The 25,285-nt window shown below is 48.2% G+C and overlaps 1 protein-coding gene across 1 annotated transcript in view; it reads right to left on the bottom strand.

The window, feature by feature from the left end:
* The window catches only part of LOC147102244 (telomerase-binding protein EST1A-like), a 93,110-nt gene that overhangs the window by 38,873 nt on the left and 28,952 nt on the right, over window positions 1–25,285 (bottom strand). The window contains exon 4 of the mRNA XM_085964602.1: window positions 5,428–5,489. Coding sequence (XP_085820728.1) covers window positions 5,428–5,489 — 62 coding nt within the window. The remainder of the gene's footprint in view (window positions 1–5,427; window positions 5,490–25,285) is intronic.

Genomic DNA, 25,285 nt, shown 5'->3' with positions numbered 1-25,285 from the left:
ACTGTACTTGGTGGCAGACCTCCCTCCAGGAAAATGCATCACACCCTTAACAGGTGGGCTCAGCACTCCGCCTGCTAGGGGCCAGGAACAGTTAGGGGAAAGTAGCACAGATGGCTAAAATCAACATCGCTTCTGTGGAAGCACAACATCTTCTGCTAGGTCTCCATCCCGCTCCATCCACCCTCCAGGGCAGGGGCTGGATAGAGAACAGCTACCAATGCCATCACTAGTGATAAGTGCACCAAGTGATGCTCTGCACAGCCCTCTATCCCTGCCCAGGATCCTGCAGCAAGGCAGTCACAGAACGTCTGCCTGCAGAATGTCTCAAGCCAGCCATCCTAAAGCACAGTTACAAGGGACTGAGAAACATGAGTAAAAGTGGATAGCTCCCTTCGGAGCATTTCAGGATCACAGCGCAATTCAGCAGAATGCACTTCCTCTTTAATTAACTTTCTGTACAGCAGCTAATGGCTTCTACATGCACTCTTAGCACACTGGGGGAACTGAAATGATCTTTTGGGGATTAACTGACACTCTGCAACCATCACCGAGATTTGTGTGCTGCCGTCCAACACCAGACGGGTCTCAATCCTGAACAGGCAGTCTCCACATCGTAAATAAGTGAGTCGTAATTGCCCATGGCAACACCAAATACATCACGAGGGCCTTCAGAGCAAAACCAGGCTAGGACTCTCCCAGTCTTCCGGCTGGGAAACAGCCAGCTCATTCGATGCCTGCTCATAGCAACGTGCACTGAGCTGTGCCGATAAATACGAGCCGAACGGATTGAAGCTGCGGTGGAGTCAGCAATGGAGCTGCTGGTTCCTCCGATGCTTCAATGACAAGTACAGTCAGTAAATGCACAGATCAGGGAACTCCGAGGTTCAACCACTACTTTGTACTGAATTGGCTGATCCCAACTGGGACCGTGGGAGAGGTGCAACAACTGGGCTCAGTCACCCCAGGTTTTGGAGGGCAGGAGGGACTGTGAAAATCAGCCAGGATTTCAACTCCTGATTGTGAAACAACAATCATGACTGGCAAGTGTGGCGATCGGATAAGAACAGGATCGGACACCCCACTCACAGACCCCTTCACCACCCCACACCTCTGCAGTAAACTTTCCTGCAGACACTCACTGTCCAGATCCACAAATGGAGGAGGTACTAGAGGACAATTGGTGAGTGCAGAAGCATACGGCAGTGAGAGTCAGCGCCTTCAGGAACTGTACCCCAGTGAGAGTCAGCACCTTCAGGAACTGTACCCCAGTGAGAGCCAGCACCTTCAGGAACTGTACCCCAGTGAGAGTCAGCACCTTCAGGAACTGTACCCCAGTGAGAGTCAGCACCTTCAGGAACTGTACCCCAGTGAGAGTCAGCACCTTCCGGAACTGTACCCCAGTGAGGGGCAGCACCTTTGGGAACTGTACCCCAGTGAGAGTCAGCACCTTCAGGAGCTGTACCCCAGTGAGAGTCAGCACCTTCAGAAACTGTACCCCAGTGAGAGTCAGCACCTTCAGGAACTGTACCCCAGTGAGAGTCAGCACCTTCAGGAACTGTACCCCAGTGAGAGTCAGCACCTTCAGGAACTGTACCCCAGTGAGAGTCAGCACCTTCAGGAACTGTACCCCAGTGAGAGTCAGCACCTTCAGGGACTGTACCCCAGTGAGAGTCAGCACCTTCAGGAACTGTACCCCAGTGAGAGTCAGCACCTTCAGGAACTGTACCCCAGTGAGAGTCAGCACCTTCAGGAACTGTACCCCAGTGAGAATCAGCACCTTCAGGAACTGTACCCCAGTGAGTGTCAGCACCTTCAGGAACTGTACCCCAGTGAGAGTCAGCACCTTCAGGAACTGTACCCCAGTGAGAGTCGGCACCTTCAGGAACTGTACCCCAGTGAGAGTCGGCATCTTCAGGAACTGTACCCCAGTGAGTGTCAGCACCTTCAGGAACTGTACCCCAGTGAGAGTCGGCACCTTCAGGAACTGTACCCCAGTGAGTGTCAGCACCTTCAGGAACTGTACCCTAGTGAGTGTCAGTGCATTCAAGATATGTGTTAAAAATAATTGGCACCAAGGAATGGAACTCAGGTCAATAGTCTAAAACTAGCTCTGAAATACAAGTCAGGATTTGACTAAAGAGGGACGCACTCAGACTAAAGAGGGACACAGCGACCCAGGTGGACTAAACCGAGACATGCAGGACCAGGAGGTGGTCATTAACTCACTTAAGCCGACTCCGCCATTCTATTTGATCCATATCCTGTGATACCCTGACCTAATACAAATCTATCGCTCTGTCTTTTAAATCTCAATTGACCCCCAGCATGCACAGCCTTTTGGGAGGGTGAGCGTTCCAGAGATTTTTGTATTTATTCATGGGATGTGGGCGTCACTGGCAAGGCCAGCATTTATTACCCATCCCTCATTGCCCTCGAGAAGGTGGTGGTGAGCTGCCGCCTTGAACTGCTGCAGTCCGTGTGGTGAAGGTGCTCCCGCAGTGCTGTTAGGGAGGGAATTCCAGGATTCTGACCCAGCGACGATGAAGGATCGGCGATATATTTCCAAGTCAGGATGGTGTGTGACTGGGAGGGGAACTTGGAGGTGGTGGTGTTCCCATGCGCCTGCTGCCCTGGTCCTTCCACTACCTTTTTTGTGAAAAAGTGCTTCCTGATTTCACTCCTGAACGGCCAAACTCTAATTTTAAAAATTGTGCCCCCTTGTTCTGGATTTCCTCACCAGAGGAAATAGTTTCTTGTAACTACCCTATCGAATCCCTTAATCATTTTAAACACCTCAATTATATCACCCCTTAACCTTCTATACTCGAGGGAATACAACCCAAGTTTATGCAACTCGTCCTCATAATTTAACCGTTTAAGCCCAGGTATAATTCTGGTGAATTTGCAATGTACCCCATTCCCAATATTTCTTTCCTGAGGTGCGGTGCCCAAAACTGAACACAGTGCTCCAGATGGGGTCTGCCCAAGGCTCCACACAACTGAAGCATCACTTCTTGACTTTGTATTCCAGTGGGACAACATTCCATCAGTTCTGATGAAAGGTCATCAACCTGAGATGTTAACTCTGTTTCTCTGTCCACAGATGCTGCCTAACCTTCCAAGTGATTCCAGCAGTTTTTGTTTGTATTCCATTCGCCTTTGATGACTTTTTGTGCCTGTGCACTAGCTTTTAGTGATTTATGTACATGGACACTTGAATCCCTATGCTCTTCCACAGCTCCCAGTCTCTCACCATTAAGAAAAGATTCCGATTTCTGAACGAGAACAGAGACGCACGCAGACACACACACACACGCAGACACACACACACAGTGCCACACACACACACACACAGTGCCACACACACACACACACACAGTGCCACACACACACACACACACACAGTGCCACACACACAGTGCCACACACACACACAGTGCCACACACACACAGTGCCACACACACACACAGTGCCACACACACACACACAGTGCCACACACACAGTGCCACACACAGTGCCACACACACACACACAGTGCCACACACACACACAGTGCCACACACACAGTGCCACACACACACAGTGCCACACACACACAGAGTGCCACACACACACACAGTGCCACACACACACACAGTGCCACACACACACACAGTCACACACAGTGCCACACACAGTGCCACACACACACACACAGTGCCACACACACACACAGTGCCACACACACAGTGTGCCACACAGTGCCACACACACACACAGTGCCACACACACACACAGTGTGCCACACAGTGCCACACACACACACAGTGCCACACACACACAGTGTGCCACACAGTGCCACACACACACACACAGTGCCACACACACACAGTGTGCCACACAGTGCCACACACACACACAGTGCCACACACACACACAGTGTGCCACACACACACACAGTGTGCCACACAGTGCCACACACACACACACACACACACACACACACCCAGCCCTGACTAAGTCTTGAGGCTTGGCCTGGAAACTCTACACTTAGATCAGGTATATCACTCTCAGATCACATTGATCTGTGTTATTTACGCATTGTGAAATTACCAGTTTATTCCACATTCCATAACTCACATTCTGCAGTGACAACAATAATTCTTTACGATGTCACAATAACCTTGCTGGTGTCACAGCAGCTTTCTCATTACATCACAGCGGCCTGTCTGCCCTCGCAGTTTAACTGTTTCCATGGACATAACTGTAGCACACCCTAGAGCTGGTATGAGTCTGAACCACAGGTTAGCAAAAGATATACACAGGATCCATAAGGGAGGGAATACCCAGTGTGACCGAGGCGAGCGAATTAAGTTACTCGACAATATGCTGATATCCTGGAGTCCTAGATCACACAGAACCACTTCGAATACATCACCCATGACCCACAAATTGCCAATCACGAATGCTATTTATTACAATGCTGCATTTCTAATTATATTACGATAAGGGATGTCAGTGAATTAATAATCCAATCTCATGGTTGAGTTGATGAGCGTCACCCAATCTAGCTCAGCTCTTGTACTTTAAGATATTACTGGAACTGCTCTCTTGGGCTACTACATTGTAACTGGCTGATTGCCAGCCTGAGTGTTAGGTACAGTATTTCTGTATATCCCACCTGCAAGGAAGAAAGCTTTTGATCACTCTGCCAGTAATTCAGGAGCTCGCTCTTGCTTGCTCCCAATAATCTGGGCCCTCTCTGCATTCAGGTTCCATATGTACAGGACGACTCTCATGTGACAAGAACATAGATTAAACCATTACTTCACCCAGACATTGACAGGTCAAGCCACTGTTTGCTGTCCACCATTTGCAATGACATCTGATGCCAAGAGAACATAAAGAGGTCTCACTGAGAATATAACCCGCTCCCTCCCCAAGGTGTCCCCATGTACATAGCACCAGATATCATAGGAGGGAGTGAAACTGCTCACACTTCACTCTAGGGGCTCACATCGATTCAGATGCTCGATGTGCTGTAACACTGTGGGGCTGTGTGCTGCGCCGGGTGGATTAACACAGCAGCACCTGGGCGTGAAATACAAGGGAAACTGCTTAAAGCGGCCACTCGATGTTGCCGTAACCCCCTTGCAGCGGTCATTTTACTGTGGTGGAGAGGCTGCTGTCCATGTGTACTGACTTGCCCAAACGAACTTGTGCCAATTTCTAGAAACCGGGATTCTGCATTGCGTTTCAAGAAGCAATGCTGCTGCTCCACAGCCAAAACAGCTTGGAAAGGGTTAATGCCAAGATTATTTAACATGTTAAAGCTGCTGGCATTGCAATATTTAATTTCAACACTATGCAGGAAATGAAAATCTCTGAGGAACCATTGAAGTGTCGTCTTTAATATACAAGAGAAAAAAAAGTCTTTTGCACTTACCCTATCTTCGTGAACAGCTTCCCCTGGGCATGGAGGAAATTCAGGATAAATCTTTTATTCAGCTGTTTTTTGGGGGGGGAGGTGAAAGGGAAGGAAAGGAAAGAAAAAGGGAGAGAGAGACAATTAATCTACTCGCAGCATGTTCTTATCAGCAGTCAACATCAGAGACGGAGGACAGCATGACCACAGCTCAGTGGCAAGGAGCAGATGCTTGGAGCAGAAACGTGCCCGCAGTCACAAAGGCCTGCAGCTCCTGCCAAGGCTGTCTGTGCTCAGCCCCGCTCAGCAGAGTGCCGCCCTCTGCTGGTAATGAGAGCCGCACTGTGTCCTGGTGTCCAGCCCCAGGAGAACTACGGCCAGGCATCGGCCTGAGCCCAGGGCCCGTTTGACAACAGGAGAACAAAGTTACGTGCAAAACATTTATTGTAAATCACATTGAAACAAGTATTAACCACCCTACAAAAGTCAGGTGCCTGTCACAGGACAGGGCCGCAGTTAGCAGTCAGAACATAAAACCGTATATAATCTGTTCAACAAACGGCATTTCACCCAATGCCTCACACAGAATAGTTCCTCTCACCACCCTCCACCCCCCCAACCCTGGCTAAGACATTTAAAATAAATGTTCCTCCTGGCTTTTGGGGGGGGGGGGGGGGGGGGGGGCGCGGAGGGAGTGCCACAGTGAGGCCTGCAGAGGGGAAAGGAAACAGCCAGCAAGAGTCACCCTGGGCCACTCGTGCACATCTACCAGCCCATTCAGACTGATGGCAACGGAGCCTCGGAAATGGCTCACATGTCCGACCTCCTGGGTTAGTGTGGGGCCCAGGCAGTCTGGGGAGGAAACCAGAAATCGGTCGGGGGGGGGGGGTAAATGAGTGAGTGTTGTCTTCCTGCACCAGCTCTCGAGTAAGCAGTCACCCTGTTCCCAGCCTCGACCAGGGCTCTCAGGTTCTACTGGAAATGGCACAAGACAGAAGGCTGGGAGACCTCTCCCGTACCCCATCTCCCCCAAAGGCACAACTCTGAATAGTGTGAGGGAATTAGAAGCACACACTTCATAGCATAGTATGCTGCCACTTTCATTTCATTTCAAAATACAGATACAACAAACTCAGCCCCTCCAGCCCCGTGTTTCTGGGCTCCGCCTTTCAATCATTTGTAAAAACTCAAAGTCAACACTTGGTACAAAGGCCAAACATTCAGAGTTCAGCCTCTGCTTTGGACTCGGTGCCACCTGAACCTATGTCCACAGCTAGAGTTCAGAGTGCTCCTCGACTGGGCCAGCTCACCAAAGCACAGAAACATTGCTTCTGTTGCAGTGGTGTATAACAGGCCGAATCTGAGTGGTATTTATTACAGGGACATTAGACTAGGACTGGTACCAATTTACAGTTTAATTGCTAAAACCACAATTAAACAATGCGTCATCATCGGTAAACAGGCCGAGAGGTCTTGCCGCCACCCCCCGCCCCTCTCAACTTTCACAGAGCTTTAAATCCCAATGTTCATATAAGCCTGAACAATTGATAAAAGACAACAGTTACTGCAGAGACTGTCCAACTGCCCCAAACTTCTTCCATCATGCGTTGCCAGGGGGCAGTTCCAAATGCAAACCATCATGTTGCTTTGCATTCCAAAACTAATAGCATCAAATTCTGATGCTCAGAGTACACAGTCTGCCTGACAGAAGAGGCAAAAACAGCGAATTTATGCAGTGAGTCACTGGGCCGTCCAGACCAGAAGGTTCAAGTTCAGTCTGTGGCTCGTTAGCTGAGCTGGCGTAGTGGGAAAGGGTGTTTCAATTGGTCTCAGTGGCCGTGGGCTAGAGAAGGCCAAGTCAGCTGTTCCTGACGCAGTGACCCCTTGCTGGAGAGTACGTGTGTGGACATGGGGAAGGGGGAGTAGACTAAGAGGGAGGGAGGGAGACGCCGGCTCTGAAAATATCCCCCACCTGCAGTTGAACGGCCTGCCAACACTCAATGTCTGGGTGAAAAATGGCCATTTGCACGAGGTACCAGAGGGCAACTGGTGCCAGTCGAATCCACACCCCAGCGAGGCGACAGCTCCATCGGGGTGGGAGGGGGAGAAAATTGGTGGAAAAAAACCAGACAGCCCTCAGGTTTGCAGCCATTTTAAGTACAGATCAGGTCAGTGGCTCATTCACTGACCAGCAGCTCCCTCCTGCACTGCTCTGTATGGCTGGGCATCTAAATTCAACTATTTTCCAATAAAAGCGCTCAGCCCCCAAGAACACCACCCTCAGAGCTGTGATGAACTTTCAGGGGGCAACAGAGCACGTAAATTCAAGAACCGCAGCCGGGCGGTGGGAGTCAGCTTCAATTCCCTCAGTCACCGGCCAGAGTTTCGCTTAGATCAGGAGGGGAGAGAAAACAGACCAAACCAAAAATAAAAAAGCCCTTAATGCACATTCTCGAACACGTTTGCATTTAAATATAGCTGACAATGAATGAATGCAGCAACAGAGGGGAGGGGAGGGGAGGAAACACTTTGTGATCAGCTTAATGAGGAGTACGAGCCGAGGCAGGTGGTAGACTACCTCACATGAGCTGCTGTGCACTTGGCTCCAACGTGCAGACTCGCCACAGCTACATGGATCCTGTCACGTCTCTGAGCCACATTTGTTGCTAGTGTGTGGTTTTGTGTTTAACCAACCCAACTGCAACCTGGCACACACTGGTCGACGACAGCAATACGAGTACACTGGAAACCAGCATCACTTCTTGAAATGACTCGTGGTGATCTTACCACTTCAGAAGTGGTTTGAGTGACCGGGGTCACAAAGTGCACGAACTCAGGCTGTATGTGACACCAGTCAAATCATTACAACATACAGTACCCTGCACTTCCTCTACGATTAGCCTGGACTTTTCCACAAGCCACCACAAAATAACCTGTGGGCTGTTCAACAGACAACTCTCGCTGGGAAAGGGTCTATCTTACATGAGCATGGTGACAAAGCAGTGAGCAAATTATTTAGGGGTATGGTCCCACAGGCATCCCATTACCTCACCCAGCAGCCATTCTTCAGCTGTCAGCATAGAGAGCGGGAGGCTATTCAGCTGTGGTGGGCATCAGGTGGAGCTTGATCCTGCCTTCACTGAACATTCTGCACTTCCAGCCGGGGTTACTGAATGGGCAAGCTCAGGAATCCTGGCTGACAGTAACCCTCTGCAGTACAGAGGGGCAGACGCCAATAGTAGCCCCTCCTGCCGCCCGGACAATTAAAATCACTCACTAAATTAATCAAAACCAAAGCTCTGCCCTCTCTTTATGGCCCAGTACCACATCACAAAGTGGGTTTATTCATGGAGCCACTGAACTTTAGGATAATCAGTTAAAACACTCACCTTCCCTGGCAAAGGGACAAGCTACATAGTAACACAATACAATACCTTTGATTCCACTCACTTCCTCCAAATTAAAGGTGTTGCTATGGGAACCCGCATGGGTCCTAGCTATGCCTGCCTTTTCGTGGGATATGTAGAACATTCTTTGTTCCAGTCCTACTCGGGTCCCCTCCCTCACCTCTTTTTCCGGTACATTGATGACTGTATTGGTGCCGTTTCCTGCTCTCGCCCTGAACTAGAAAATATCATTCACTTTGCTTCCAATTTCCACCCTTCCCTCACCTTCACGTGGTCCATCTCCCCTTCCCTTCCTTGACTTCTCTGTCTCCATTTCTGGGGATAGGCTGTCGACAAACATCCACTACAAGCCCACTGACTCCCACAGCTACCTGGACTACACTTCCTCCCACCCCGCTTCCTGTAAGGACTATTCCATTCTCCCAGTATCTCCGTCTCCGCCGCATCTGTTCTGACGATGCCACCTTCCATAATAGTGCTTCCGATATGTCTTCCTTTTTCCTCAAAGGAGGATTCCCCTCTACTGTGGTTGACATGGCCCTCGACCATATGCATTCCATTTCCCGCATCTGCTCTCACCCCTTCCCCTCCCTCCCAGAACCACGATAGGGTTCCCCTTGTCCTCACCTTTCACCCTACCAGCCTCCACATTTAACAAATCATCCTCCACCATTTCCGTCACCTCCAGCCGTGATCCCACCACCAAACACATCTTCCCCTCCCCTCTTTCAGCATTCCAAAGGGACCGCGCCTCTATCACCCCCAACACCCCTTCCCACGGCACCTTCCCATGCAAGCACAGGAGGTGCAACACCTGCCCTTTTACCTCCTCTCTTCCCACTGTCCAGGGCCCCAAACACTTCTTCCAGGTGAAACAGCGATTTACTTGTACTTCTTGCAATCTAATATACTGTATTCACTGTTCCCGATGCGGTCTCCTCTACATTGGGGAGACCAAACGCAGATTGGGTGACCGCTTTGTTGGACACTGCCATTCAGTCCGTAAGGGTGACCCTGAGCTTCCGGTCGCCTGTCACTTTAATTCTCTGCTTCACTCCCACTCTGATCTCTCTGTTCTCGGCCTCTTGCACTGTTCCAATGAAGCTCAACGTAAGCTCGAGGAACAGCACCTCATCTTTTGATTAGGCACTTTACAGCCTTCTAGAGTCATCTTTTGTTTCTTAACTTGTTCCATTACCATCTCCTTTTACCTTGCACCATCATCCCTTTTGTCTTTTAATCTCTCCTGCCTTCCACCCTATCACAGACCTTACATTTTGCTCTTTCCTCCCCTCCCCCTTCTCCCTGCCCCACACTTCCTTAAAAATCTGTTACTTCTCCAACTTTTTCCAGTTCTGACGAAGGGTCATCGACCTGAAACATTAACTCTGTTTCTCTCTCCACGATGCTACCTGACCGGCTGAGTGTTTCCAGCATTTTCTGTTGTTGTTTCAAACTACATAGTAAACCTTGCTATAATGGTGCCTGGTAAAGACACAAACACCAGCATCACTGGTAACTCAGCAGAGGAGAATCTGCAGAAATTTTTATTTAATTATTTTCTTTTTAATGCGGTTGGTTGCGTTTTGGTGAATTTTTGTGCCTAACAAGATGTCATCTCTGGGGCATGATGCCTGCAATCTACATCAAGCATGCCCAGATCAGACACAGAGTAAAGCTCCCTCTACTTTGTCCCATCAAACACTCCCAGGGCAGGTACAGCACAGGTTAGATACAGAGTAAAGTTCCCTTGACACTGTCCCATCAAACACTCAGGGCAGGTACAGCACGGGTTAGATACAGAGTAAAGCTCCCTCTACACTGTCCCATCAAACACTCCCAGGGCAGGTGCAGCACGGGTTAGATACAGAGTAAAGCTCCCTCTACACTGTCCCATCAAACACTCCCAGGGCAGGTACAGCACGGGTTAGATACAGAGTAAAACTCCCTCTACACTGTCCCATCAAACACTCCCAGGGCAGGTACAGCACGGGGTTAGATACAGAGTAAAGCTCCCTCTACACTGTCCCATCAAACACTCCCAGGGCAGCTACAGCATGGGTTAGATACAGAGTAAAGCTCCCTCTACACTGTCCCATCAAACACTCCCAGGGCAGGTACAGCACGGGTTAGATACAGAGTAAAGCTCCCTCTACACTGTCCCATCAAACACTCCCAGGGCAGGTACAGCACGGGTTAGATACAGAGTAACGCTCCCTCTACACTGTCCCATCAAACACTCCCAGGGCAGGTACAGCACGGGATTAGATACAGAGTAAAGCTCCCTCTACACTGTCTCATCAAACACTCCCAGGGCAGGTACAGCACGGGTTAGATACAGAGTAAAGCTCCCTCTACACTGTCCCATCAAACACTCCCAGGGCAGGTACAGCACGGGTTAGATACAGAGTAAAGCTCCCTCTACACTGTCCCATCAAACACTCCCAGGGCAGGTACAGCACGGGTTAGATACAGAGTAAAGCTCCCTCTACACTGTCCCATCAAACACTCCCAGGGCAAGTACAGCACAGGGTTAGATACAGAGTAAAGCTCCCTCTACACTGTCCCATCATTAAAGTTCTCGTGATTTCCCTCCAATCTCAGAAGAGCACCTCTCATGGCACCAGCCGTCCTTGTAGCCTCTCTGAGTCAGACAGCTATTGACTGATAGTTCTGTGCTGTGGGCCTGAGCTTAGACTGACCCAGGCGTCACTCACTTTGGCCCCTTGCAACTGGCAGAGAGAGACTTTTACTGAAAGGCTGGCATCACCGGCGGGGTTGCCAGAGGTGAATCATAACGCCCAGTGACATCCAGAATCCAGTATAAAGACCAAAGCCCCCTTGGCAATCAGAAAGCTGTCGAGCGTCTGAGCTTTGCTTGTGATTTACTGATGGGCCCACACACAGGACAAGACACCATGCTGTGCTCAAATATGCTCAACCCAAGTTGCCCATGTCTGCTCAGGTTCCACCCCAACAGGATTCTTTCATTTAGCTTTTTTTAACAAGGTGGAACATAATGGAGAAAGACTGAAAACGGCATGCTGCTTTTTCTTTTCTTTCAGTTTCAATTGAAAAGTGCTATTATGAGGTGCAGTTGGTTCCACTCAAACCACAGAAAGTTCATACCAACTAACACTCCTGTCACAGTCGAACACAAACTTCACTCGAACAACTACCAAGGCACTTTTACATCTTTTGCTTTGTTAGTTTGGATTGCGGTAAGCATTGGGCATACACCCGAATAAATCGTGAGCCCCTTGTCCCCATGGGCAGAATCATAGGCCCATGTTTTTGGTGGTCTGTGATCCTGCCATTGTGAGAGCTGACCTCACTCTCCCGCGATCTGAACTACTTCGACGTACGGGCCCCTTCTGAAAGATCCCAGACTTTAATTATTTTCACCTCAATCACTGTTGACGCAAATATGACAAAAAACGGCAAAGATTCGAGGCTTGCAGGGCTGTCTCACTCAGTGAGCAGGAGCAGCAAGCTTCTGAGCTTGGGGAGATCAAAGCTCCACACTGGGGCGGCTCAGTGCTCAGATAAGAGATTGGGTCAATTAGGCTTATATTCGCTAGAGTTTAGAAGAATGAGAGGGGATCTCATTGAAACTTATAAAATTCTAACAGGACCAGACAGCTAGTGCAATCACATTTTTCCTGTAATGTGGTGACCAGAACTGCACGCAGTACTCTAGCTGAGACCTAATTAGTGTTTTATATCAGTGCTAATTTGATCCTGTGAGAGACAACTTCATTCATGTCCGAGGCCGGGACCCAGGAGCGAGGACGAGCCCAGCAGCGAGGTCAAGGCCCAGGAGTGGTGCAGCGTGGACCAGCAGCGGGGTCGGTACCCAGGGAAGGTGCGGCACGGGCCAACAGCAAGGTCGGGAGGACCACAATGCTTCCTACGAAACCCAGGCAGAGAGGACCTGCGGGAAGGAGGGAGGAGGACAGTAGCAGTATGTTTGTGTGTATGTGCTAGGCCGTTGTAGCAGAGCCTGGTCTCCAATCATCTTGGATCCCCTTGCCATTGGACCAAGACCTTGCTCTGTCAAACCCGTGTGTTAGCTGGTGGGCAACGGCCACCCCACGTTAAAAGAATTCACGCACAGGCATCTTCCACCCTTTAAAATGAAGATCAGGACCTGGAACGTCAGGACCCTCATGGACAGAGACTGTAGGTCCCGCACTGGACTCATCAGTCACCTGAGAACTCATTTTTAATGTGGAAGCAAGTCATCCTCGGTTCGGAGGGACTGCCTAAGAGAGACTGGGGACAGAAAGGAAAATATACGACTGGCCAACATTGTAGGCACCAATGAGGAGCAAGTCACTGAATGAGCAGTTATTACTTTGAATAACAGCCCCAAGGAGCTTTAAGAGACCCTGAAAAGTGCTGGATCAAAGGCTTTAATTTCTTGATATTAATCAATTTCAGAGAAGTCAACAGCTCATCATAAAAAAAATCTCCTTCTCCGTGTATCAGATCGAGGTGGGTACTGCCCCTACATCCTGCTTACGTAGTTAAAACTGGGTGAAATGTTAGACAAGTGATGGAACAAATCAGGCTGAGGTGGGGAATATATTTTATCATCATCACAGGCATGTAATTTCCAAGCTTCATATATTCAGCGTCAGCTATGAGGGTTTCTGTGCAATGTACCCCATTCACAGGAGTCAGCACAATTCACTTCAATGCTCGGAACTCAGACTCTGACATTATCACGTCAACACGTCATCAAGTGGAGCCACCGCTGGAACGTCATGTGAGCAACAAGATATTAAGGGGAACGGATAGGGTAGATAGAGAGAAACTATTTCCACTGGTTGGGGATTCTAGGACGAGGGGACAGTGTCTAAAAATTAGAGCCAGACCTTTCAGGAGTGAAGTTAGGAAACACTGCCACGCACAAAAGGTGGTAGAAGTTTGAAATTCTTTTCTGCAAACGGCAGTCGATGCTAGATCAATTGTTAATTTTAAATCGGAGATGGATAGCTTTTTGTTAACCAACAGTATTAAGGGATATGGGGCAAAGGCGAGAATATGGAATTAGGTCACAGATCAGCCATGATCTCAATGAACAGCGGAACAGGCCCGAGGGGCTAAATGGCCTCCCCTCCTGTTCTTATGTTCCTATTAAGACATCAGAAGCCTAGGCATTAACTTCAAACATCCAGCTCCATCAGCGACCTCTGCTGTCTCTTCACCGAGCAGACTCGGCTATTGGTGCACACTCACAGACATTCAGAATCTCCAGGGTAAACCAGAGCTATCCTTCCCGTTAGTAGGTGGCACATCAATGTTGGGAATACATTCAAAACACTTTTAGACAAAGGGTTGCTCATGGTTTCAGGTTTCATGCTCCTTTTCTGCAGTAATTAAATATCACCATTTGGCAGAGTCAGTCAGGACTGGAAAAATACATTCAAATCCAGCCCCGATTACTAGGATGAAAGGCTCCTTCACTGACTGTAAATGCACGACGCAAATTGAGTTTGAGGCAATCTCAGTCAAGTTTCTAGTGGCCATGGACCCAAAGCACAAAAGTGCCCCAAATTTGGCAAAAGTGGTAATCTGAGAGAGACCGTAGAACAGCTGGTGGGGAAGTGGGAACATGCTGTGGTGGTGCACTGAATATTTTAGCACAGAAAAATCCCACAAACAGCAATGAAATAAACGACCAGATAAAAAGATTAGTGCCATTAGCTCAGAGATAAATGTTGTCTAATAGTGCCATGGGATGTTTTAAATCCACCCTGAGCAGGCAGATGGGGCCTCGGTTTAATGTCTCATCCAACAGATGGCACCTCCAACGGTGCAGCACTCCTGCACTCAAGTACCAGTCTAGATTAAGAGCTCAAATCTCTGGATTGGGAGTTGAGCACTCAACCTTCTGACTCAGAGGCAAGAATGCTACCCACTGAGCCAAGACTGGCACTTAGAAAGAGTATTTGGTTTATTCAGTCGCCATAGACTAGTGGCACGGTGACAGATCTACACACGTCACTGAGCCCAACTTATGAACAAATTGTGGTCAGCACAACTGGAACTTAACTCACGTGCAGGGTCTCTATAACACACAGTTTGCTTCAGGTTGTAACTGGAGCTAATAAGGCAGCTCGTACTGCCTCAACATGGGTACGCACTGCCTGGTGCGATAACTGAACCATACAGAGCAAGTAGTTCCAGATTCTATTCCTGGGCTGGGCTGGCTTAGCTGGGGCAGCAATTCGGTCACAAAACATAGCCTCGGGGGAAGGGGGCAAGCGGAGAATCCAGCCAGGGTTTCTGATCCTGGTCACTATCCAGTGACCCCTGCAGGTGTGGACATTGAGCCTTCATGGTTCAATAGTTTTCTGCCTAAGCTCACACATGATCACTTGAGCAAGGTACCAGAGGGCTGCTGGCACTCGTGGAATCCCTACCCCAGAAAACAGTCAGCATTTCTAGGAGAGGAAGGAGAAAAGGTATGAAATAGGCAAAAGAAAGTTAACGAGGTAGAGGGGTTACACAGTGCGGTACATTGCTTTGTTAACGAGGTAGAGGGGTTACACAGTGCGGTACATTGCTTTGTTAACGAGGTAGAGGGGTTACACAGTGCGGTACATTGCTTTGTTAACGAGGTAGAGGGGTTAAACAGTACGGTACATTGCTTTGTGGACTGGTTCCAATGTAGCTGGAGGCAGTGCAAGTGTAAATGAGTCAATCCATGTGATGTGGGCTTAGAATGTTTAGCTTTTGAATATTATCCTCAAAGAAAATATATTGCCCATGATTAGAGCGAGAGCTCAACTGTATTAAAAATTTTACAGAACTGACATTCCCATTGATGGCACAAATATTCAATCACATCAGGTGCTGCGCTGAGTGACTGCACGTGGAAGTGAAGGGCCTTAAATATATCCAACCCCTCCGGCAACTCAAACAGCGACTACTTATCCAAGAGTAGGTTTCATTAGTGAAGAGGGCCCTGTTACTGAGCACCCGCTGAATCCAGGTGCAGCACTGTCAGTGATCTGGCATGGTGCAGGGAAGGGATGTGGAGAATTTAATGTCTCACCACTTCTGATGCAAATCCAAATCAACCCAACCTGAAAATTCAAGAGGAAGAAATTGAACATCAGAGGACAGACTCCATCCAACTTCAGAGCCAACGTGACCTCCATGCAGCAGTATAACGGAAGCATCAGGGTAGCTGCTTCACCCATCTTACCATAACCAGACAAGCCATAGGCTCCATCACCAGTCCAATTCATAAGAACATAAGAAATAGGAGCAGGAGTCGGCCATTTGGCCCTGCTCCACCATTCAAAAAGATCATGGCTGATGGTCTACCTCAACTCCACCTTCCCGCACTATCCCCATATCCCTTAATTCCTTTTGTTCCCAAAAATGTATCGACCTGTCTTGGATATACTCAACGACTGAGCATCCACAGCTCTCTGAAGTAGAGAATTCCAAAGATTCACAACCCTTTGAGTGAAGACATTTCTCCTCATCTCAGTCTTAAATGGCTGACCCCTTATTCTGTGACTGTGACTCCGTGTTCCAGATTCCCCAGCCAGGGGAAACATTTTCCCAGCATTAACCCTGTCAAGCCCCTTAAGAATTTTATATGCTTCAATTAGATCACCTCTCATTCTTCTAAACTCTAAGGAATATAGGCCTAGTCTACTCAATCTCTCCTCTTAGGGCAATCCCCTCATCCCAGGAACCAGTCTAGTGAACCTTCGCTGCACTCCCTCTAAGGTAAGTATGTCCTTCCTTAAGTAAGGAGACCAGAACTGTACACAGTACTCCAGGTGTGGCCTCACCAATGCCCTGTATAATTGTAGTAAGACTTCTTTACTCTTATACTCCAATCCCTTTGTAACCTGGACGACGTTCAGGCTTGGGCTGATAAATGGCAGGTAACATTCGCGCCACAGAAGTGCCAGGCAATGACTATCGCCAACAAGCGAGGGTCTAACCACCTCCCCTTATCATTCAATGGCATTACCATCCCCCACCATCAACATCCTGGGGGTCACCATTGACCAGAAACTTAACTGGACCAGCCACATAAATACTGTGACAACAAGAGCAGGTCAGAGGCTGGGTATTCTGCGGCGAGTGTCTCACCTCCTGACTCCCCAAAGCCTTTCCACCATCTACAAGGTACAAGTAAGGAGTGTGATGGAATACTCTCCACTTGCAGCTCCAACAACACTCAAGAAGCTCGACACCATACAGGACAAAGCAGCCCGCTTGATTGGCACCCCATCCACCACCTTAAACATTCACTCCCTCCACCACCGGCGTACCGTGGCTGCAGTGCGTACCATTTACAAGATGTACTGCAGCAACTCGCAAAGGCTTCTTCGGCAGCACCTCCCAAACCCACGACCTCTTCCACCTAGAAGGACAAGGGCAGTAGGCGCATGGGAACACCACCACCTCCAAGTTCCCCTCCAAGTCACACACCATCCTGACTTAGAAGTATATCGCCGATCCTTCATCGTCGCTGGGTCAAAATCCTGGAACTCCCTACCTAACAGCACTGTGGGAGCACCATCACCACACGGACTGCAATGGTTCAAGAAGACGGCTCACTACCACCTTCTCAAGGGCAACTAGGGATGGACAATAAATGCTGGCATTGCCAGCGACGCCCTTATCCCATAAACAAATTTTAAAAAGCGAACATACCATTTGCTTTCCTAATTGCTTGCTGTACCTGCATGTTAACTTTCTGTGATTCATGTACAAGGACACCCCGGCCCCTCCGAGTGCAAACATTTCCCAGTCACTCACCATTCAAAGAATATTCTGCTTTTTTTGGTTTTTCCTACCAAAGTGGATAACTTCACACTTCCCCACATTGTATTCCATTTGCTATGTTCTTGCTCACTCAGTCAACCTGTCTATATCCCTCTGCAGCCTCTTTGCGTCCTCCTCACAGCTTACTTTCACACCTAACTTTGCATCATCAGCAAACTTGGATCCGTTACACTCAGTCCCTTCATCTAAGTCATTAATATAGATTGTAAATAGCTGAGGCCCAAGCACTGATCCTTGTGGTACCCTGCTAGTTACAGCCTGCCAACCTGAAAAGGTCCAGTTTATTCCTACTCTCTGTTTTCTGTCCGGCATCAGCAGCGGGTGGAGGCGGAGCAGAGCGACTACAAAAGGCCCCAGAGGCTCAGGTAGGCCTCAGTGCGGCATCGGCAGCGGGTGGAGGCGGAGCAGAGCGGCAGAGTGACTACAAAAGGCCCCAGAGGCTCAGGTAGGCCTCACCAATCTCCAATCTCAGGCAAGGAGAGAGGTAAAAAGTATTGGAGGTGTGACGTCACCACAAAACAGGTAGGTGATTGGTTGGAGTATTTCTCTCGTTTTAAAACTTTAAGTCTGTGGTTTATAGTTTTTACGGTTGCTGTGGTGTAGCGGGGACAGTTTGTAAACCAGGGCCCTTAAATATATCATTTAACTGTAGTGAAATTGGTGGGATTCATTTAATTTTAATTAATTAGTTAAAGGGCAAGTCATGGCAGGACAGCCCAGCCCCGCAGTGTGCTCCTCCTGCTCTATGTGGGAAATCAGGGACGCTTCCTGCGTCCCTGACGACCATGTGTGCGGGAAGTGTGTCCAGCTGCAGCTACTGACAGACCGCATTGCGGCACTGGAGCTGCGGATGCATTCATTTTGGAGCATTCGCGATGCTGAGGACGTCGTGAATATCACATATAGCGAGTTGGTCACACCGCAGGTAAAGGGTGTACAGGCAGGAAGGGAATGGGTGACCAGCAGGCAGAGTAAGAGGCGCAGGCAGGTAGTGCAGGGATCCCCTGCGGCCATCCCCCTCTCCAACAGATATACCACTTTGAATACTGTTGGGGGGGATGACTCATCAGGGGAAGGCAGCAGCAGGCAACTTCCTGGGACCGTGGGTGGCTCTGCTGCACAGGCTGGGAGGAAACAGAGTGGAAGAGCTATAGTGATAGGGGACTCAATTGTAAGGGGAATAGATAGGCGTTTTTGCGGCCGCAATCGAGACTCCAGGATGGTGAGTTGCCTCCCTGGCGCAAGGGTCAAGGACGTCTCGGAGCAGCTGCAGAACATTTTGGAGGGGGAGGGTGAACAGCCAGTTGTCGTGGTGCACATAGGCACCAACGATATAGGTAAAAAACAGGATGAGGTCCTAAAAGCAGAATATAGGGAGTTAGGAGGTAAATTTAAAAATAGGACCTCAAAGGTAGTAATCTCAGGATTGCTACCAGTGCCACGTGCTAGTCAGAGTAGAAATAGGAGGATATTTCAAATGAATACGTGGCTAGAGGAATGGTGCAAGGAGGAGGGATTCAAATTCCTTGGACATTGGAACCGGTTCTGGGAGAGGTGGGACCAGTACAAACGGGATGGTTTGCACCTGGGCAGGGCCGGGACCGATGTCCTAGGGGGAGTGTTTGCTGGTGCTGTTCGGGGGGGTTTAAACTAAAATGGCAGGGGGTTGGGAACCTGAGCATGGAGACAGAGGAAAGGAAAACAGGGATAAAAGCAAAAGATAGGAAGGAGAAAAACAAAAGTGGCAGTCAGAGAAATCAACGGATTAAATCAAACATAGCCACAGTAAATAATAATTCTAATAGGTCTAAGAGCATTAAAAAAACAAGCCTGAAGGCTTTGTGTCTTAATGCGAGGAACATTTGTAATAAGGTGGATGAATTGGCTGCGCAAATAGAGGTAAACAGATATGATTTGGTTGGGATTACGGAAACGTGGCTCAAGGATGGCCAAGACTGGGAACTCAACATCCAGGGGTATTCGATATTCAGGAAAGATAGGCAAAAAGGAAAGGGAGGTGGGGTAGCATTACTGGTTAAAGAAGGGATTAATACAATTGTAATGAAGGATATTAGCTCTGATGACGTGGAATCTGTATGGGAAGCATTGAGAAATACTAAGGGGAAAAAAAAATCAGTGGGAGTGGTATATAGACCTCCAAACAGTAAGGCGGAGGTTGGGGATGGCATTAAAAGGGAAATTAAAGAAGCGTGCAATAAGGGCACAGCAGTCATCATGGGTGACTTTAATCTACATATAGATTGGGCCAACCAAATTAGTAACAATACTGTGGAGGAGGAATTCCTGGAGTGTTTACGGGATGGTTTCCTGGACCAATATGTCGAGGAACCAACCAGAGATCAGGCCATCTTAGACTGGGTATTATGTAACGAGAAAGGATTAATTAGCAATCTTGTTGTACGAGGCCCCTTGGGTCGGAGCGATCATAATATGATCGAATTCTTCATTAAGATAGAGAATGAAGTAGTTGACTCAGAGACAAGGGTCCTCAATTTAAATAAAGGAAACTACGATGGTCTGAGGAGCGAGTTGGGTACGATTGATTGGGGAATGGCACTCAAAGGGTTGACAGTGGATAGGCAATGGCAAACATTCAAAGACCGAATGGATGAGCTACAGAATTTGTTCATCCCAGTTTGGCATAAAAATAAAACAAAAAAGGTGACTCAACCGTGGCTAACAAGGGAAATTAGGGATAGCATAAGAACCAAGGAGAGGACATATAAATTGGCTAGAAAAAGCAATAATCCTGAGGATTGGGAGCAGTTTAGGAGTCAACAAAGGAGGACAAAGGGATTAATTAAGAAAGGGAAAATAGAATATGAGAGTAAGCTTTCAGGGAACATAAAAACTGACTGTAAAAGCTTTTATAGATATGTGAAGAGAAAAAGATTGGTGAAGTCAAGCGTAGGTCCCTTACAGTCAGAATCAGGGGAATTTATAATGGGAAACAAGGAAATGGCACACCAACTAAATACATACTTTGGTTCTGTCTTCACAAAGGAGGACACAAATAACCTCCCAGAGATGTCGGGGAACATAGGGTCTGATGAAAGAGAGGAACTGAAAGAAATCAGTATTTGTAGGGAAATGGTGTTAGGAAAATTGATGGGACTGAAGGCTGATAAATCCCCAGGGCCTGATGGTCTACATCCCAGGGTACTTAAGGAAGTGGCCCTAGAGATAGTAGATGCATTGCTGGTCATCTTCCAGAACTCGATAGACTCTGGAACGGTACCCATGGATTGGAGGGTAGCTAATGTTACCCCACTATTCAAAAAAGGTGGTAGAGAAAAAGCGGGGAATTATAGACCGGTAAGCCTGACATCGGTAGTGGGGAAAATACTGGAGTCTATTATAAAAGATGTAATAGCAGAGCACTTGGAAAGCAGAGACAGGATCGGACAAAGTCAACATGGATTTACAAAAGGTAAATCATGCTCGACTAATCTGCTGGAATTTTGTGAGGATGTGACTGGTAAAATAGATAAGGGAGAACCAGTGGATGTGGTGTATTTGGACTTTCAAAAGGCTTTCGATAAGGTCCCACATAAGAGATTAGCATGCAAAATTAAGGCACATGGGATTGGGGGCAAGGTATTGACTTGGATAGAGAACTGGTTGGCGGACAGAAAGCAAAGAGTTGGAATAAACGGGTCGTTTTCCGAGTGGCAGGCAGTGACTAGTGGGGTACCGCAAGGATCGGTCCTAGGACCCCAGCTGTTCACAATATATATTAATGATCTGGACGAGGGAATTGGATGTAATATCTCCAAATTTGCAGATGACACAAAGCTGGGTGGGAGGGTAAGCTGTGAGGAGGATGTCGTGAAACTCCAGTACGATTTGGACAGGTTGGGTGATTGGGCAGAAACATGGCAAATGCACTATAATGTGGATAAATGTGAGGTTATCCACTTTAGTGGCAAAAACAGGAAGGCAGATTATTATTTGAATGGCAATAGATTGGGAGAAGGGGAAGTGCAAAGAGACCTGGGTGTTATTGTGCACCAGTCGCTGAAGGTAAGCATGCAGGTGCAGCAGGTGGTTAAGAAGGCAAATGGTATGCTGGCCTTCGTAGCAAGAGGGTTCGAGTACAGGAACAAGGATGTCTTGCTACAGTTATACAGGGCCTTGGTGAGACCGCACCTTGAGTATTGTGTGCAGTTTTGGTCACCTTACCTGAGGAAGGGCGTTCTTGCCATGGAGGGAGTGCAGCGAAGATTCACCAGGCTGATACCTGGGATGGCAGGAATGACGTATGAGGAGAGATTGTGTCGATTGGGCTTATACTCACTGGAGTTTAGAAGATTGAGAGGGGATCTCATCGAAACCTATAAAATTCTGTCAGGTCTGGACAGACTAGATGCAGGAAGGATGTTTCAGATGGCCGGGGAGTCCAGAACCAGGGGTCATAGTCTAAGGATAAGGGGTAAGCCATTTAGGACGGAAATGAGGAGGAATTTCTTCACCCAGAGAGTGGTGAACCTGTGGAATTCTCTGCCACAGAGGGCGGTGGAGGCCAGTTCATTAAATATATTCAAGAAAGAGTTGGATATATTTCTTGAGGCTAAAGGGATCAAGGGATATGGGGAGAAGGCAGGGACAGGGTACTGAATTTGGATGATCAGCCATGATCTCACTGAATGGCGGAGCAGGCTCGAAGGGCTGAATGGCCTACTCCTGCTCCTATCTTCTATGTTTCTATTAACCAATCCTCAATCCATGCTACTATATTACCCCCAATACCAAGAGTCCTAATTTTGTGTAATAACCTCTTTTGTGGCACCTTATCGAATGCCTTCTGAAAATCCAAATACACTACATCCACTGGTTCCCCCTTATCCAACCTACTAGTTACATCTTCAAAAAACTAACAGATTTGTCAAATACAATTTCCCTTTCATAAAACCATGTCGACTTTGCCTAATCATATTACGATTTTCTAAGTGCCCTGTTACCACGTCCCTAATAATAAATTCTAGCATTTTGCCTACTACTGATGTCAGGCTAACTGGCCTATAGTTCCACAATTTTTCCTCTTCCTCCTTTCTTAAATAGCGGGGTTATGTTTGCTACCTTGCAATCCTTGGGAACTGTTCTAGAATCTAGGGAATTCTGGAAGATTAATACCAGTGCATCCACTATCTCTGCAGCTACCTCTTTTAAAACCCTAGGATACAGGTCGTCAGGTCCAGGGGATTTATCGCCACTTAGTCCCATTAATTTCTCCAGCACTATGTCTTTACTTATACTGATTTCTTTAAGTTCCTCATTCTCTCTAGACCTTTGGTTCCCCATTATTTCTGGAATGTTTTTTGTGTCTTCTAAATTCGACATGTGCTAAACAAGCTTTGAGGGCCAAGGCAATCCTTTCTTCAGCTGGTGCAGTATTGAACCTCCCAGTCACAATAATATTATGCACATATACTTTTTAAAAAATAACACTGCCCACGTCAAACACAGTGCTTCACCACTGAATAGAGCAGCCTGCATGGCCCCAAAAAGCTCATGTTACTCAAATCTACCAGTGGGTCCAAAGGAAAATAGCTTTGTTGTGTTTGGAATCCTTTCCAATGACAGCATGACAAAGCAACTGTTCTGGCTCTGGCACCAGCACGGTAGTAACCCCCAAAGTGATGGTTTCCACTCCTGAAGCACAGATTTCAGTACAGAATTGCACTTGGTTAAAGCTTACCACTTGTGACAATTCACTGGAACACGATTGCACTTTTAACAGAGCTGGGCACCCAGCGGCAATTTTCATTTAAAAATCCCAAACATCAGCCGCCTGCTTGTTTAATGTGCCATCTCCAAATCAATTTAGACATGTATCAACACTCATGCCATTAATAACACTGGGGCTAAGTTACGGGAGATGTATATACACCACAGAGCTTTTAATGGATTCTAAAATAGAGCATTGTACAAATATCTTAGGCATTCCTGCCCTTCCAATCACCCAGCCTCCTCTTCCCCACCAATAAACCCCAGTCTCCCCTTTGATCACCCCAACATTAACTTTAATCCCCCCTCTGGTCACCCCACTAACCCCAATCCCCCCTCTGATCACCCCATTAACCCCGCTCTCCCCTCTGATCACCCCACTAACCCCACTCTCCCCTCTGATCACCCCATTAACCCCACTCTCCCCTCCGATCACCCCATTACCCCCACTCCCCCCTCTGATCACCCCATTACCCCCACTCCCCCCTCTGGTCACCCCACTAACCCCACTCTCCCCTCTGATCACCCCATTAACCCCACTCTCCCCTCTGATCACCCCCACCAGTGATCCCATCCACCCCTCCCAATCACTCCAGGCAACTCTTCCAAGCAGCCAAACAATAACATCCTCCTCCTCGTCCCAATCACTCCAACTAATCCCAGCCTTCTAAAACTCCTCCAGTTTAATGTAGTAAAAGTCGGAAATCATTCTTCCTGATCTCCCGAGCACCTTAGCCTCTGGCCCTGACGCCATCAAGCTCCTTGGCTCCTGCCTCAGGGTGGGTCAGGTGGTGCGTAGACTAGACGGACCAGTGAACCCCAAGCTCCGCTTGCCCCCCCCCCCCCCCCACATTCACTCCATCACTTTCTTCCACCTCCGCAAAATTGGCTGTCCCTGCTCCCAAACCATAGTTTGTGCCTTAATGCTCGACTTATCTTAATACCCTCCCAGCTGCATTTCCTGTGTCAGCCCTCCACAAGTTTCAACTTATTCAAAGTGCCACAGCCCATACCCTTACCCGTATCCACACAAAGTCCCGCACTCCCTTCCTCGCCAAGTCCCACTGGCCCTACATTGATTACAAAAATCAGATCCTGGCTTTAAAATTCACCCGTGACCTCACCCTGATTTAGTGACCTCTTCGCACCCAACCTGCATATATTCTCACTCCTCTGACACAAGGTTTCTCCTCGTTCCTAGTTCCCTCTGCTCAACAACTGTCTTGATCACCACTGTGCTCCTGAAATCCCTGCCCAGTTCCCTCCGCCTCGCCAATCCTTCCTACTTTCATAAACCGCCTCAGAATCGCTCTTTCAACCACTTCAACCCTACCATTTCTCCCTTTTCTCCTGCTGCTCAGCAATTACTGTTTCATGTCCTCCTAATTGTGAAGTGCTTTTAGACATGAGGAATGCTAGAGAAATACATGGCCCCTCCTAACCATTCCATCCCCTCCCCACAAAAATCCCCCAGCTTCCCATCCCTTCAACAAAAACCCCAGCGCCTCTCAAGTTACATCTGAGCGATGCTGAGAGCAGCCCAGCCTGTCAAAGTGCAAGCACATCTTGGTGGTAATGATGAATGCAGGTGTGTGGATTATTCCACAGACATCCCCGAGGTACAGACAACAGATGTATCTGACGCAGTGAGCACTACTCCAATTGGGAAGATTTCTTACTAGGAGTTTTGCACCTGTCACATTGTACCAGACACACCTGAGGCAACGCACGGGGCTGTCAGCCACAGAGCAAAGTTCCTGTCCTCAATGCACAACTTGCAACTTGACATTCTTTCAGAAACCCAAATCTTTACAACAGGATAAGAGAGGAGGAGGCAACGGTCAGCCCGAGCCGCAGGGAGAGGCAACGGTCAGCCCGAGCCGCAGGGAGAGGCAACG

The sequence above is a fragment of the Somniosus microcephalus genome, chromosome 22 (assembly GCF_052327205.1).
Source record: "Somniosus microcephalus isolate GS21.2 chromosome 22, FLI_Smic_1.0, whole genome shotgun sequence".
Taxonomy (NCBI): domain Eukaryota; kingdom Metazoa; phylum Chordata; class Chondrichthyes; order Squaliformes; family Somniosidae; genus Somniosus; species Somniosus microcephalus.
Note: the sequence above shows the minus strand (reverse complement) of the source record. Positions and strands in the feature narration are given on the sequence as shown.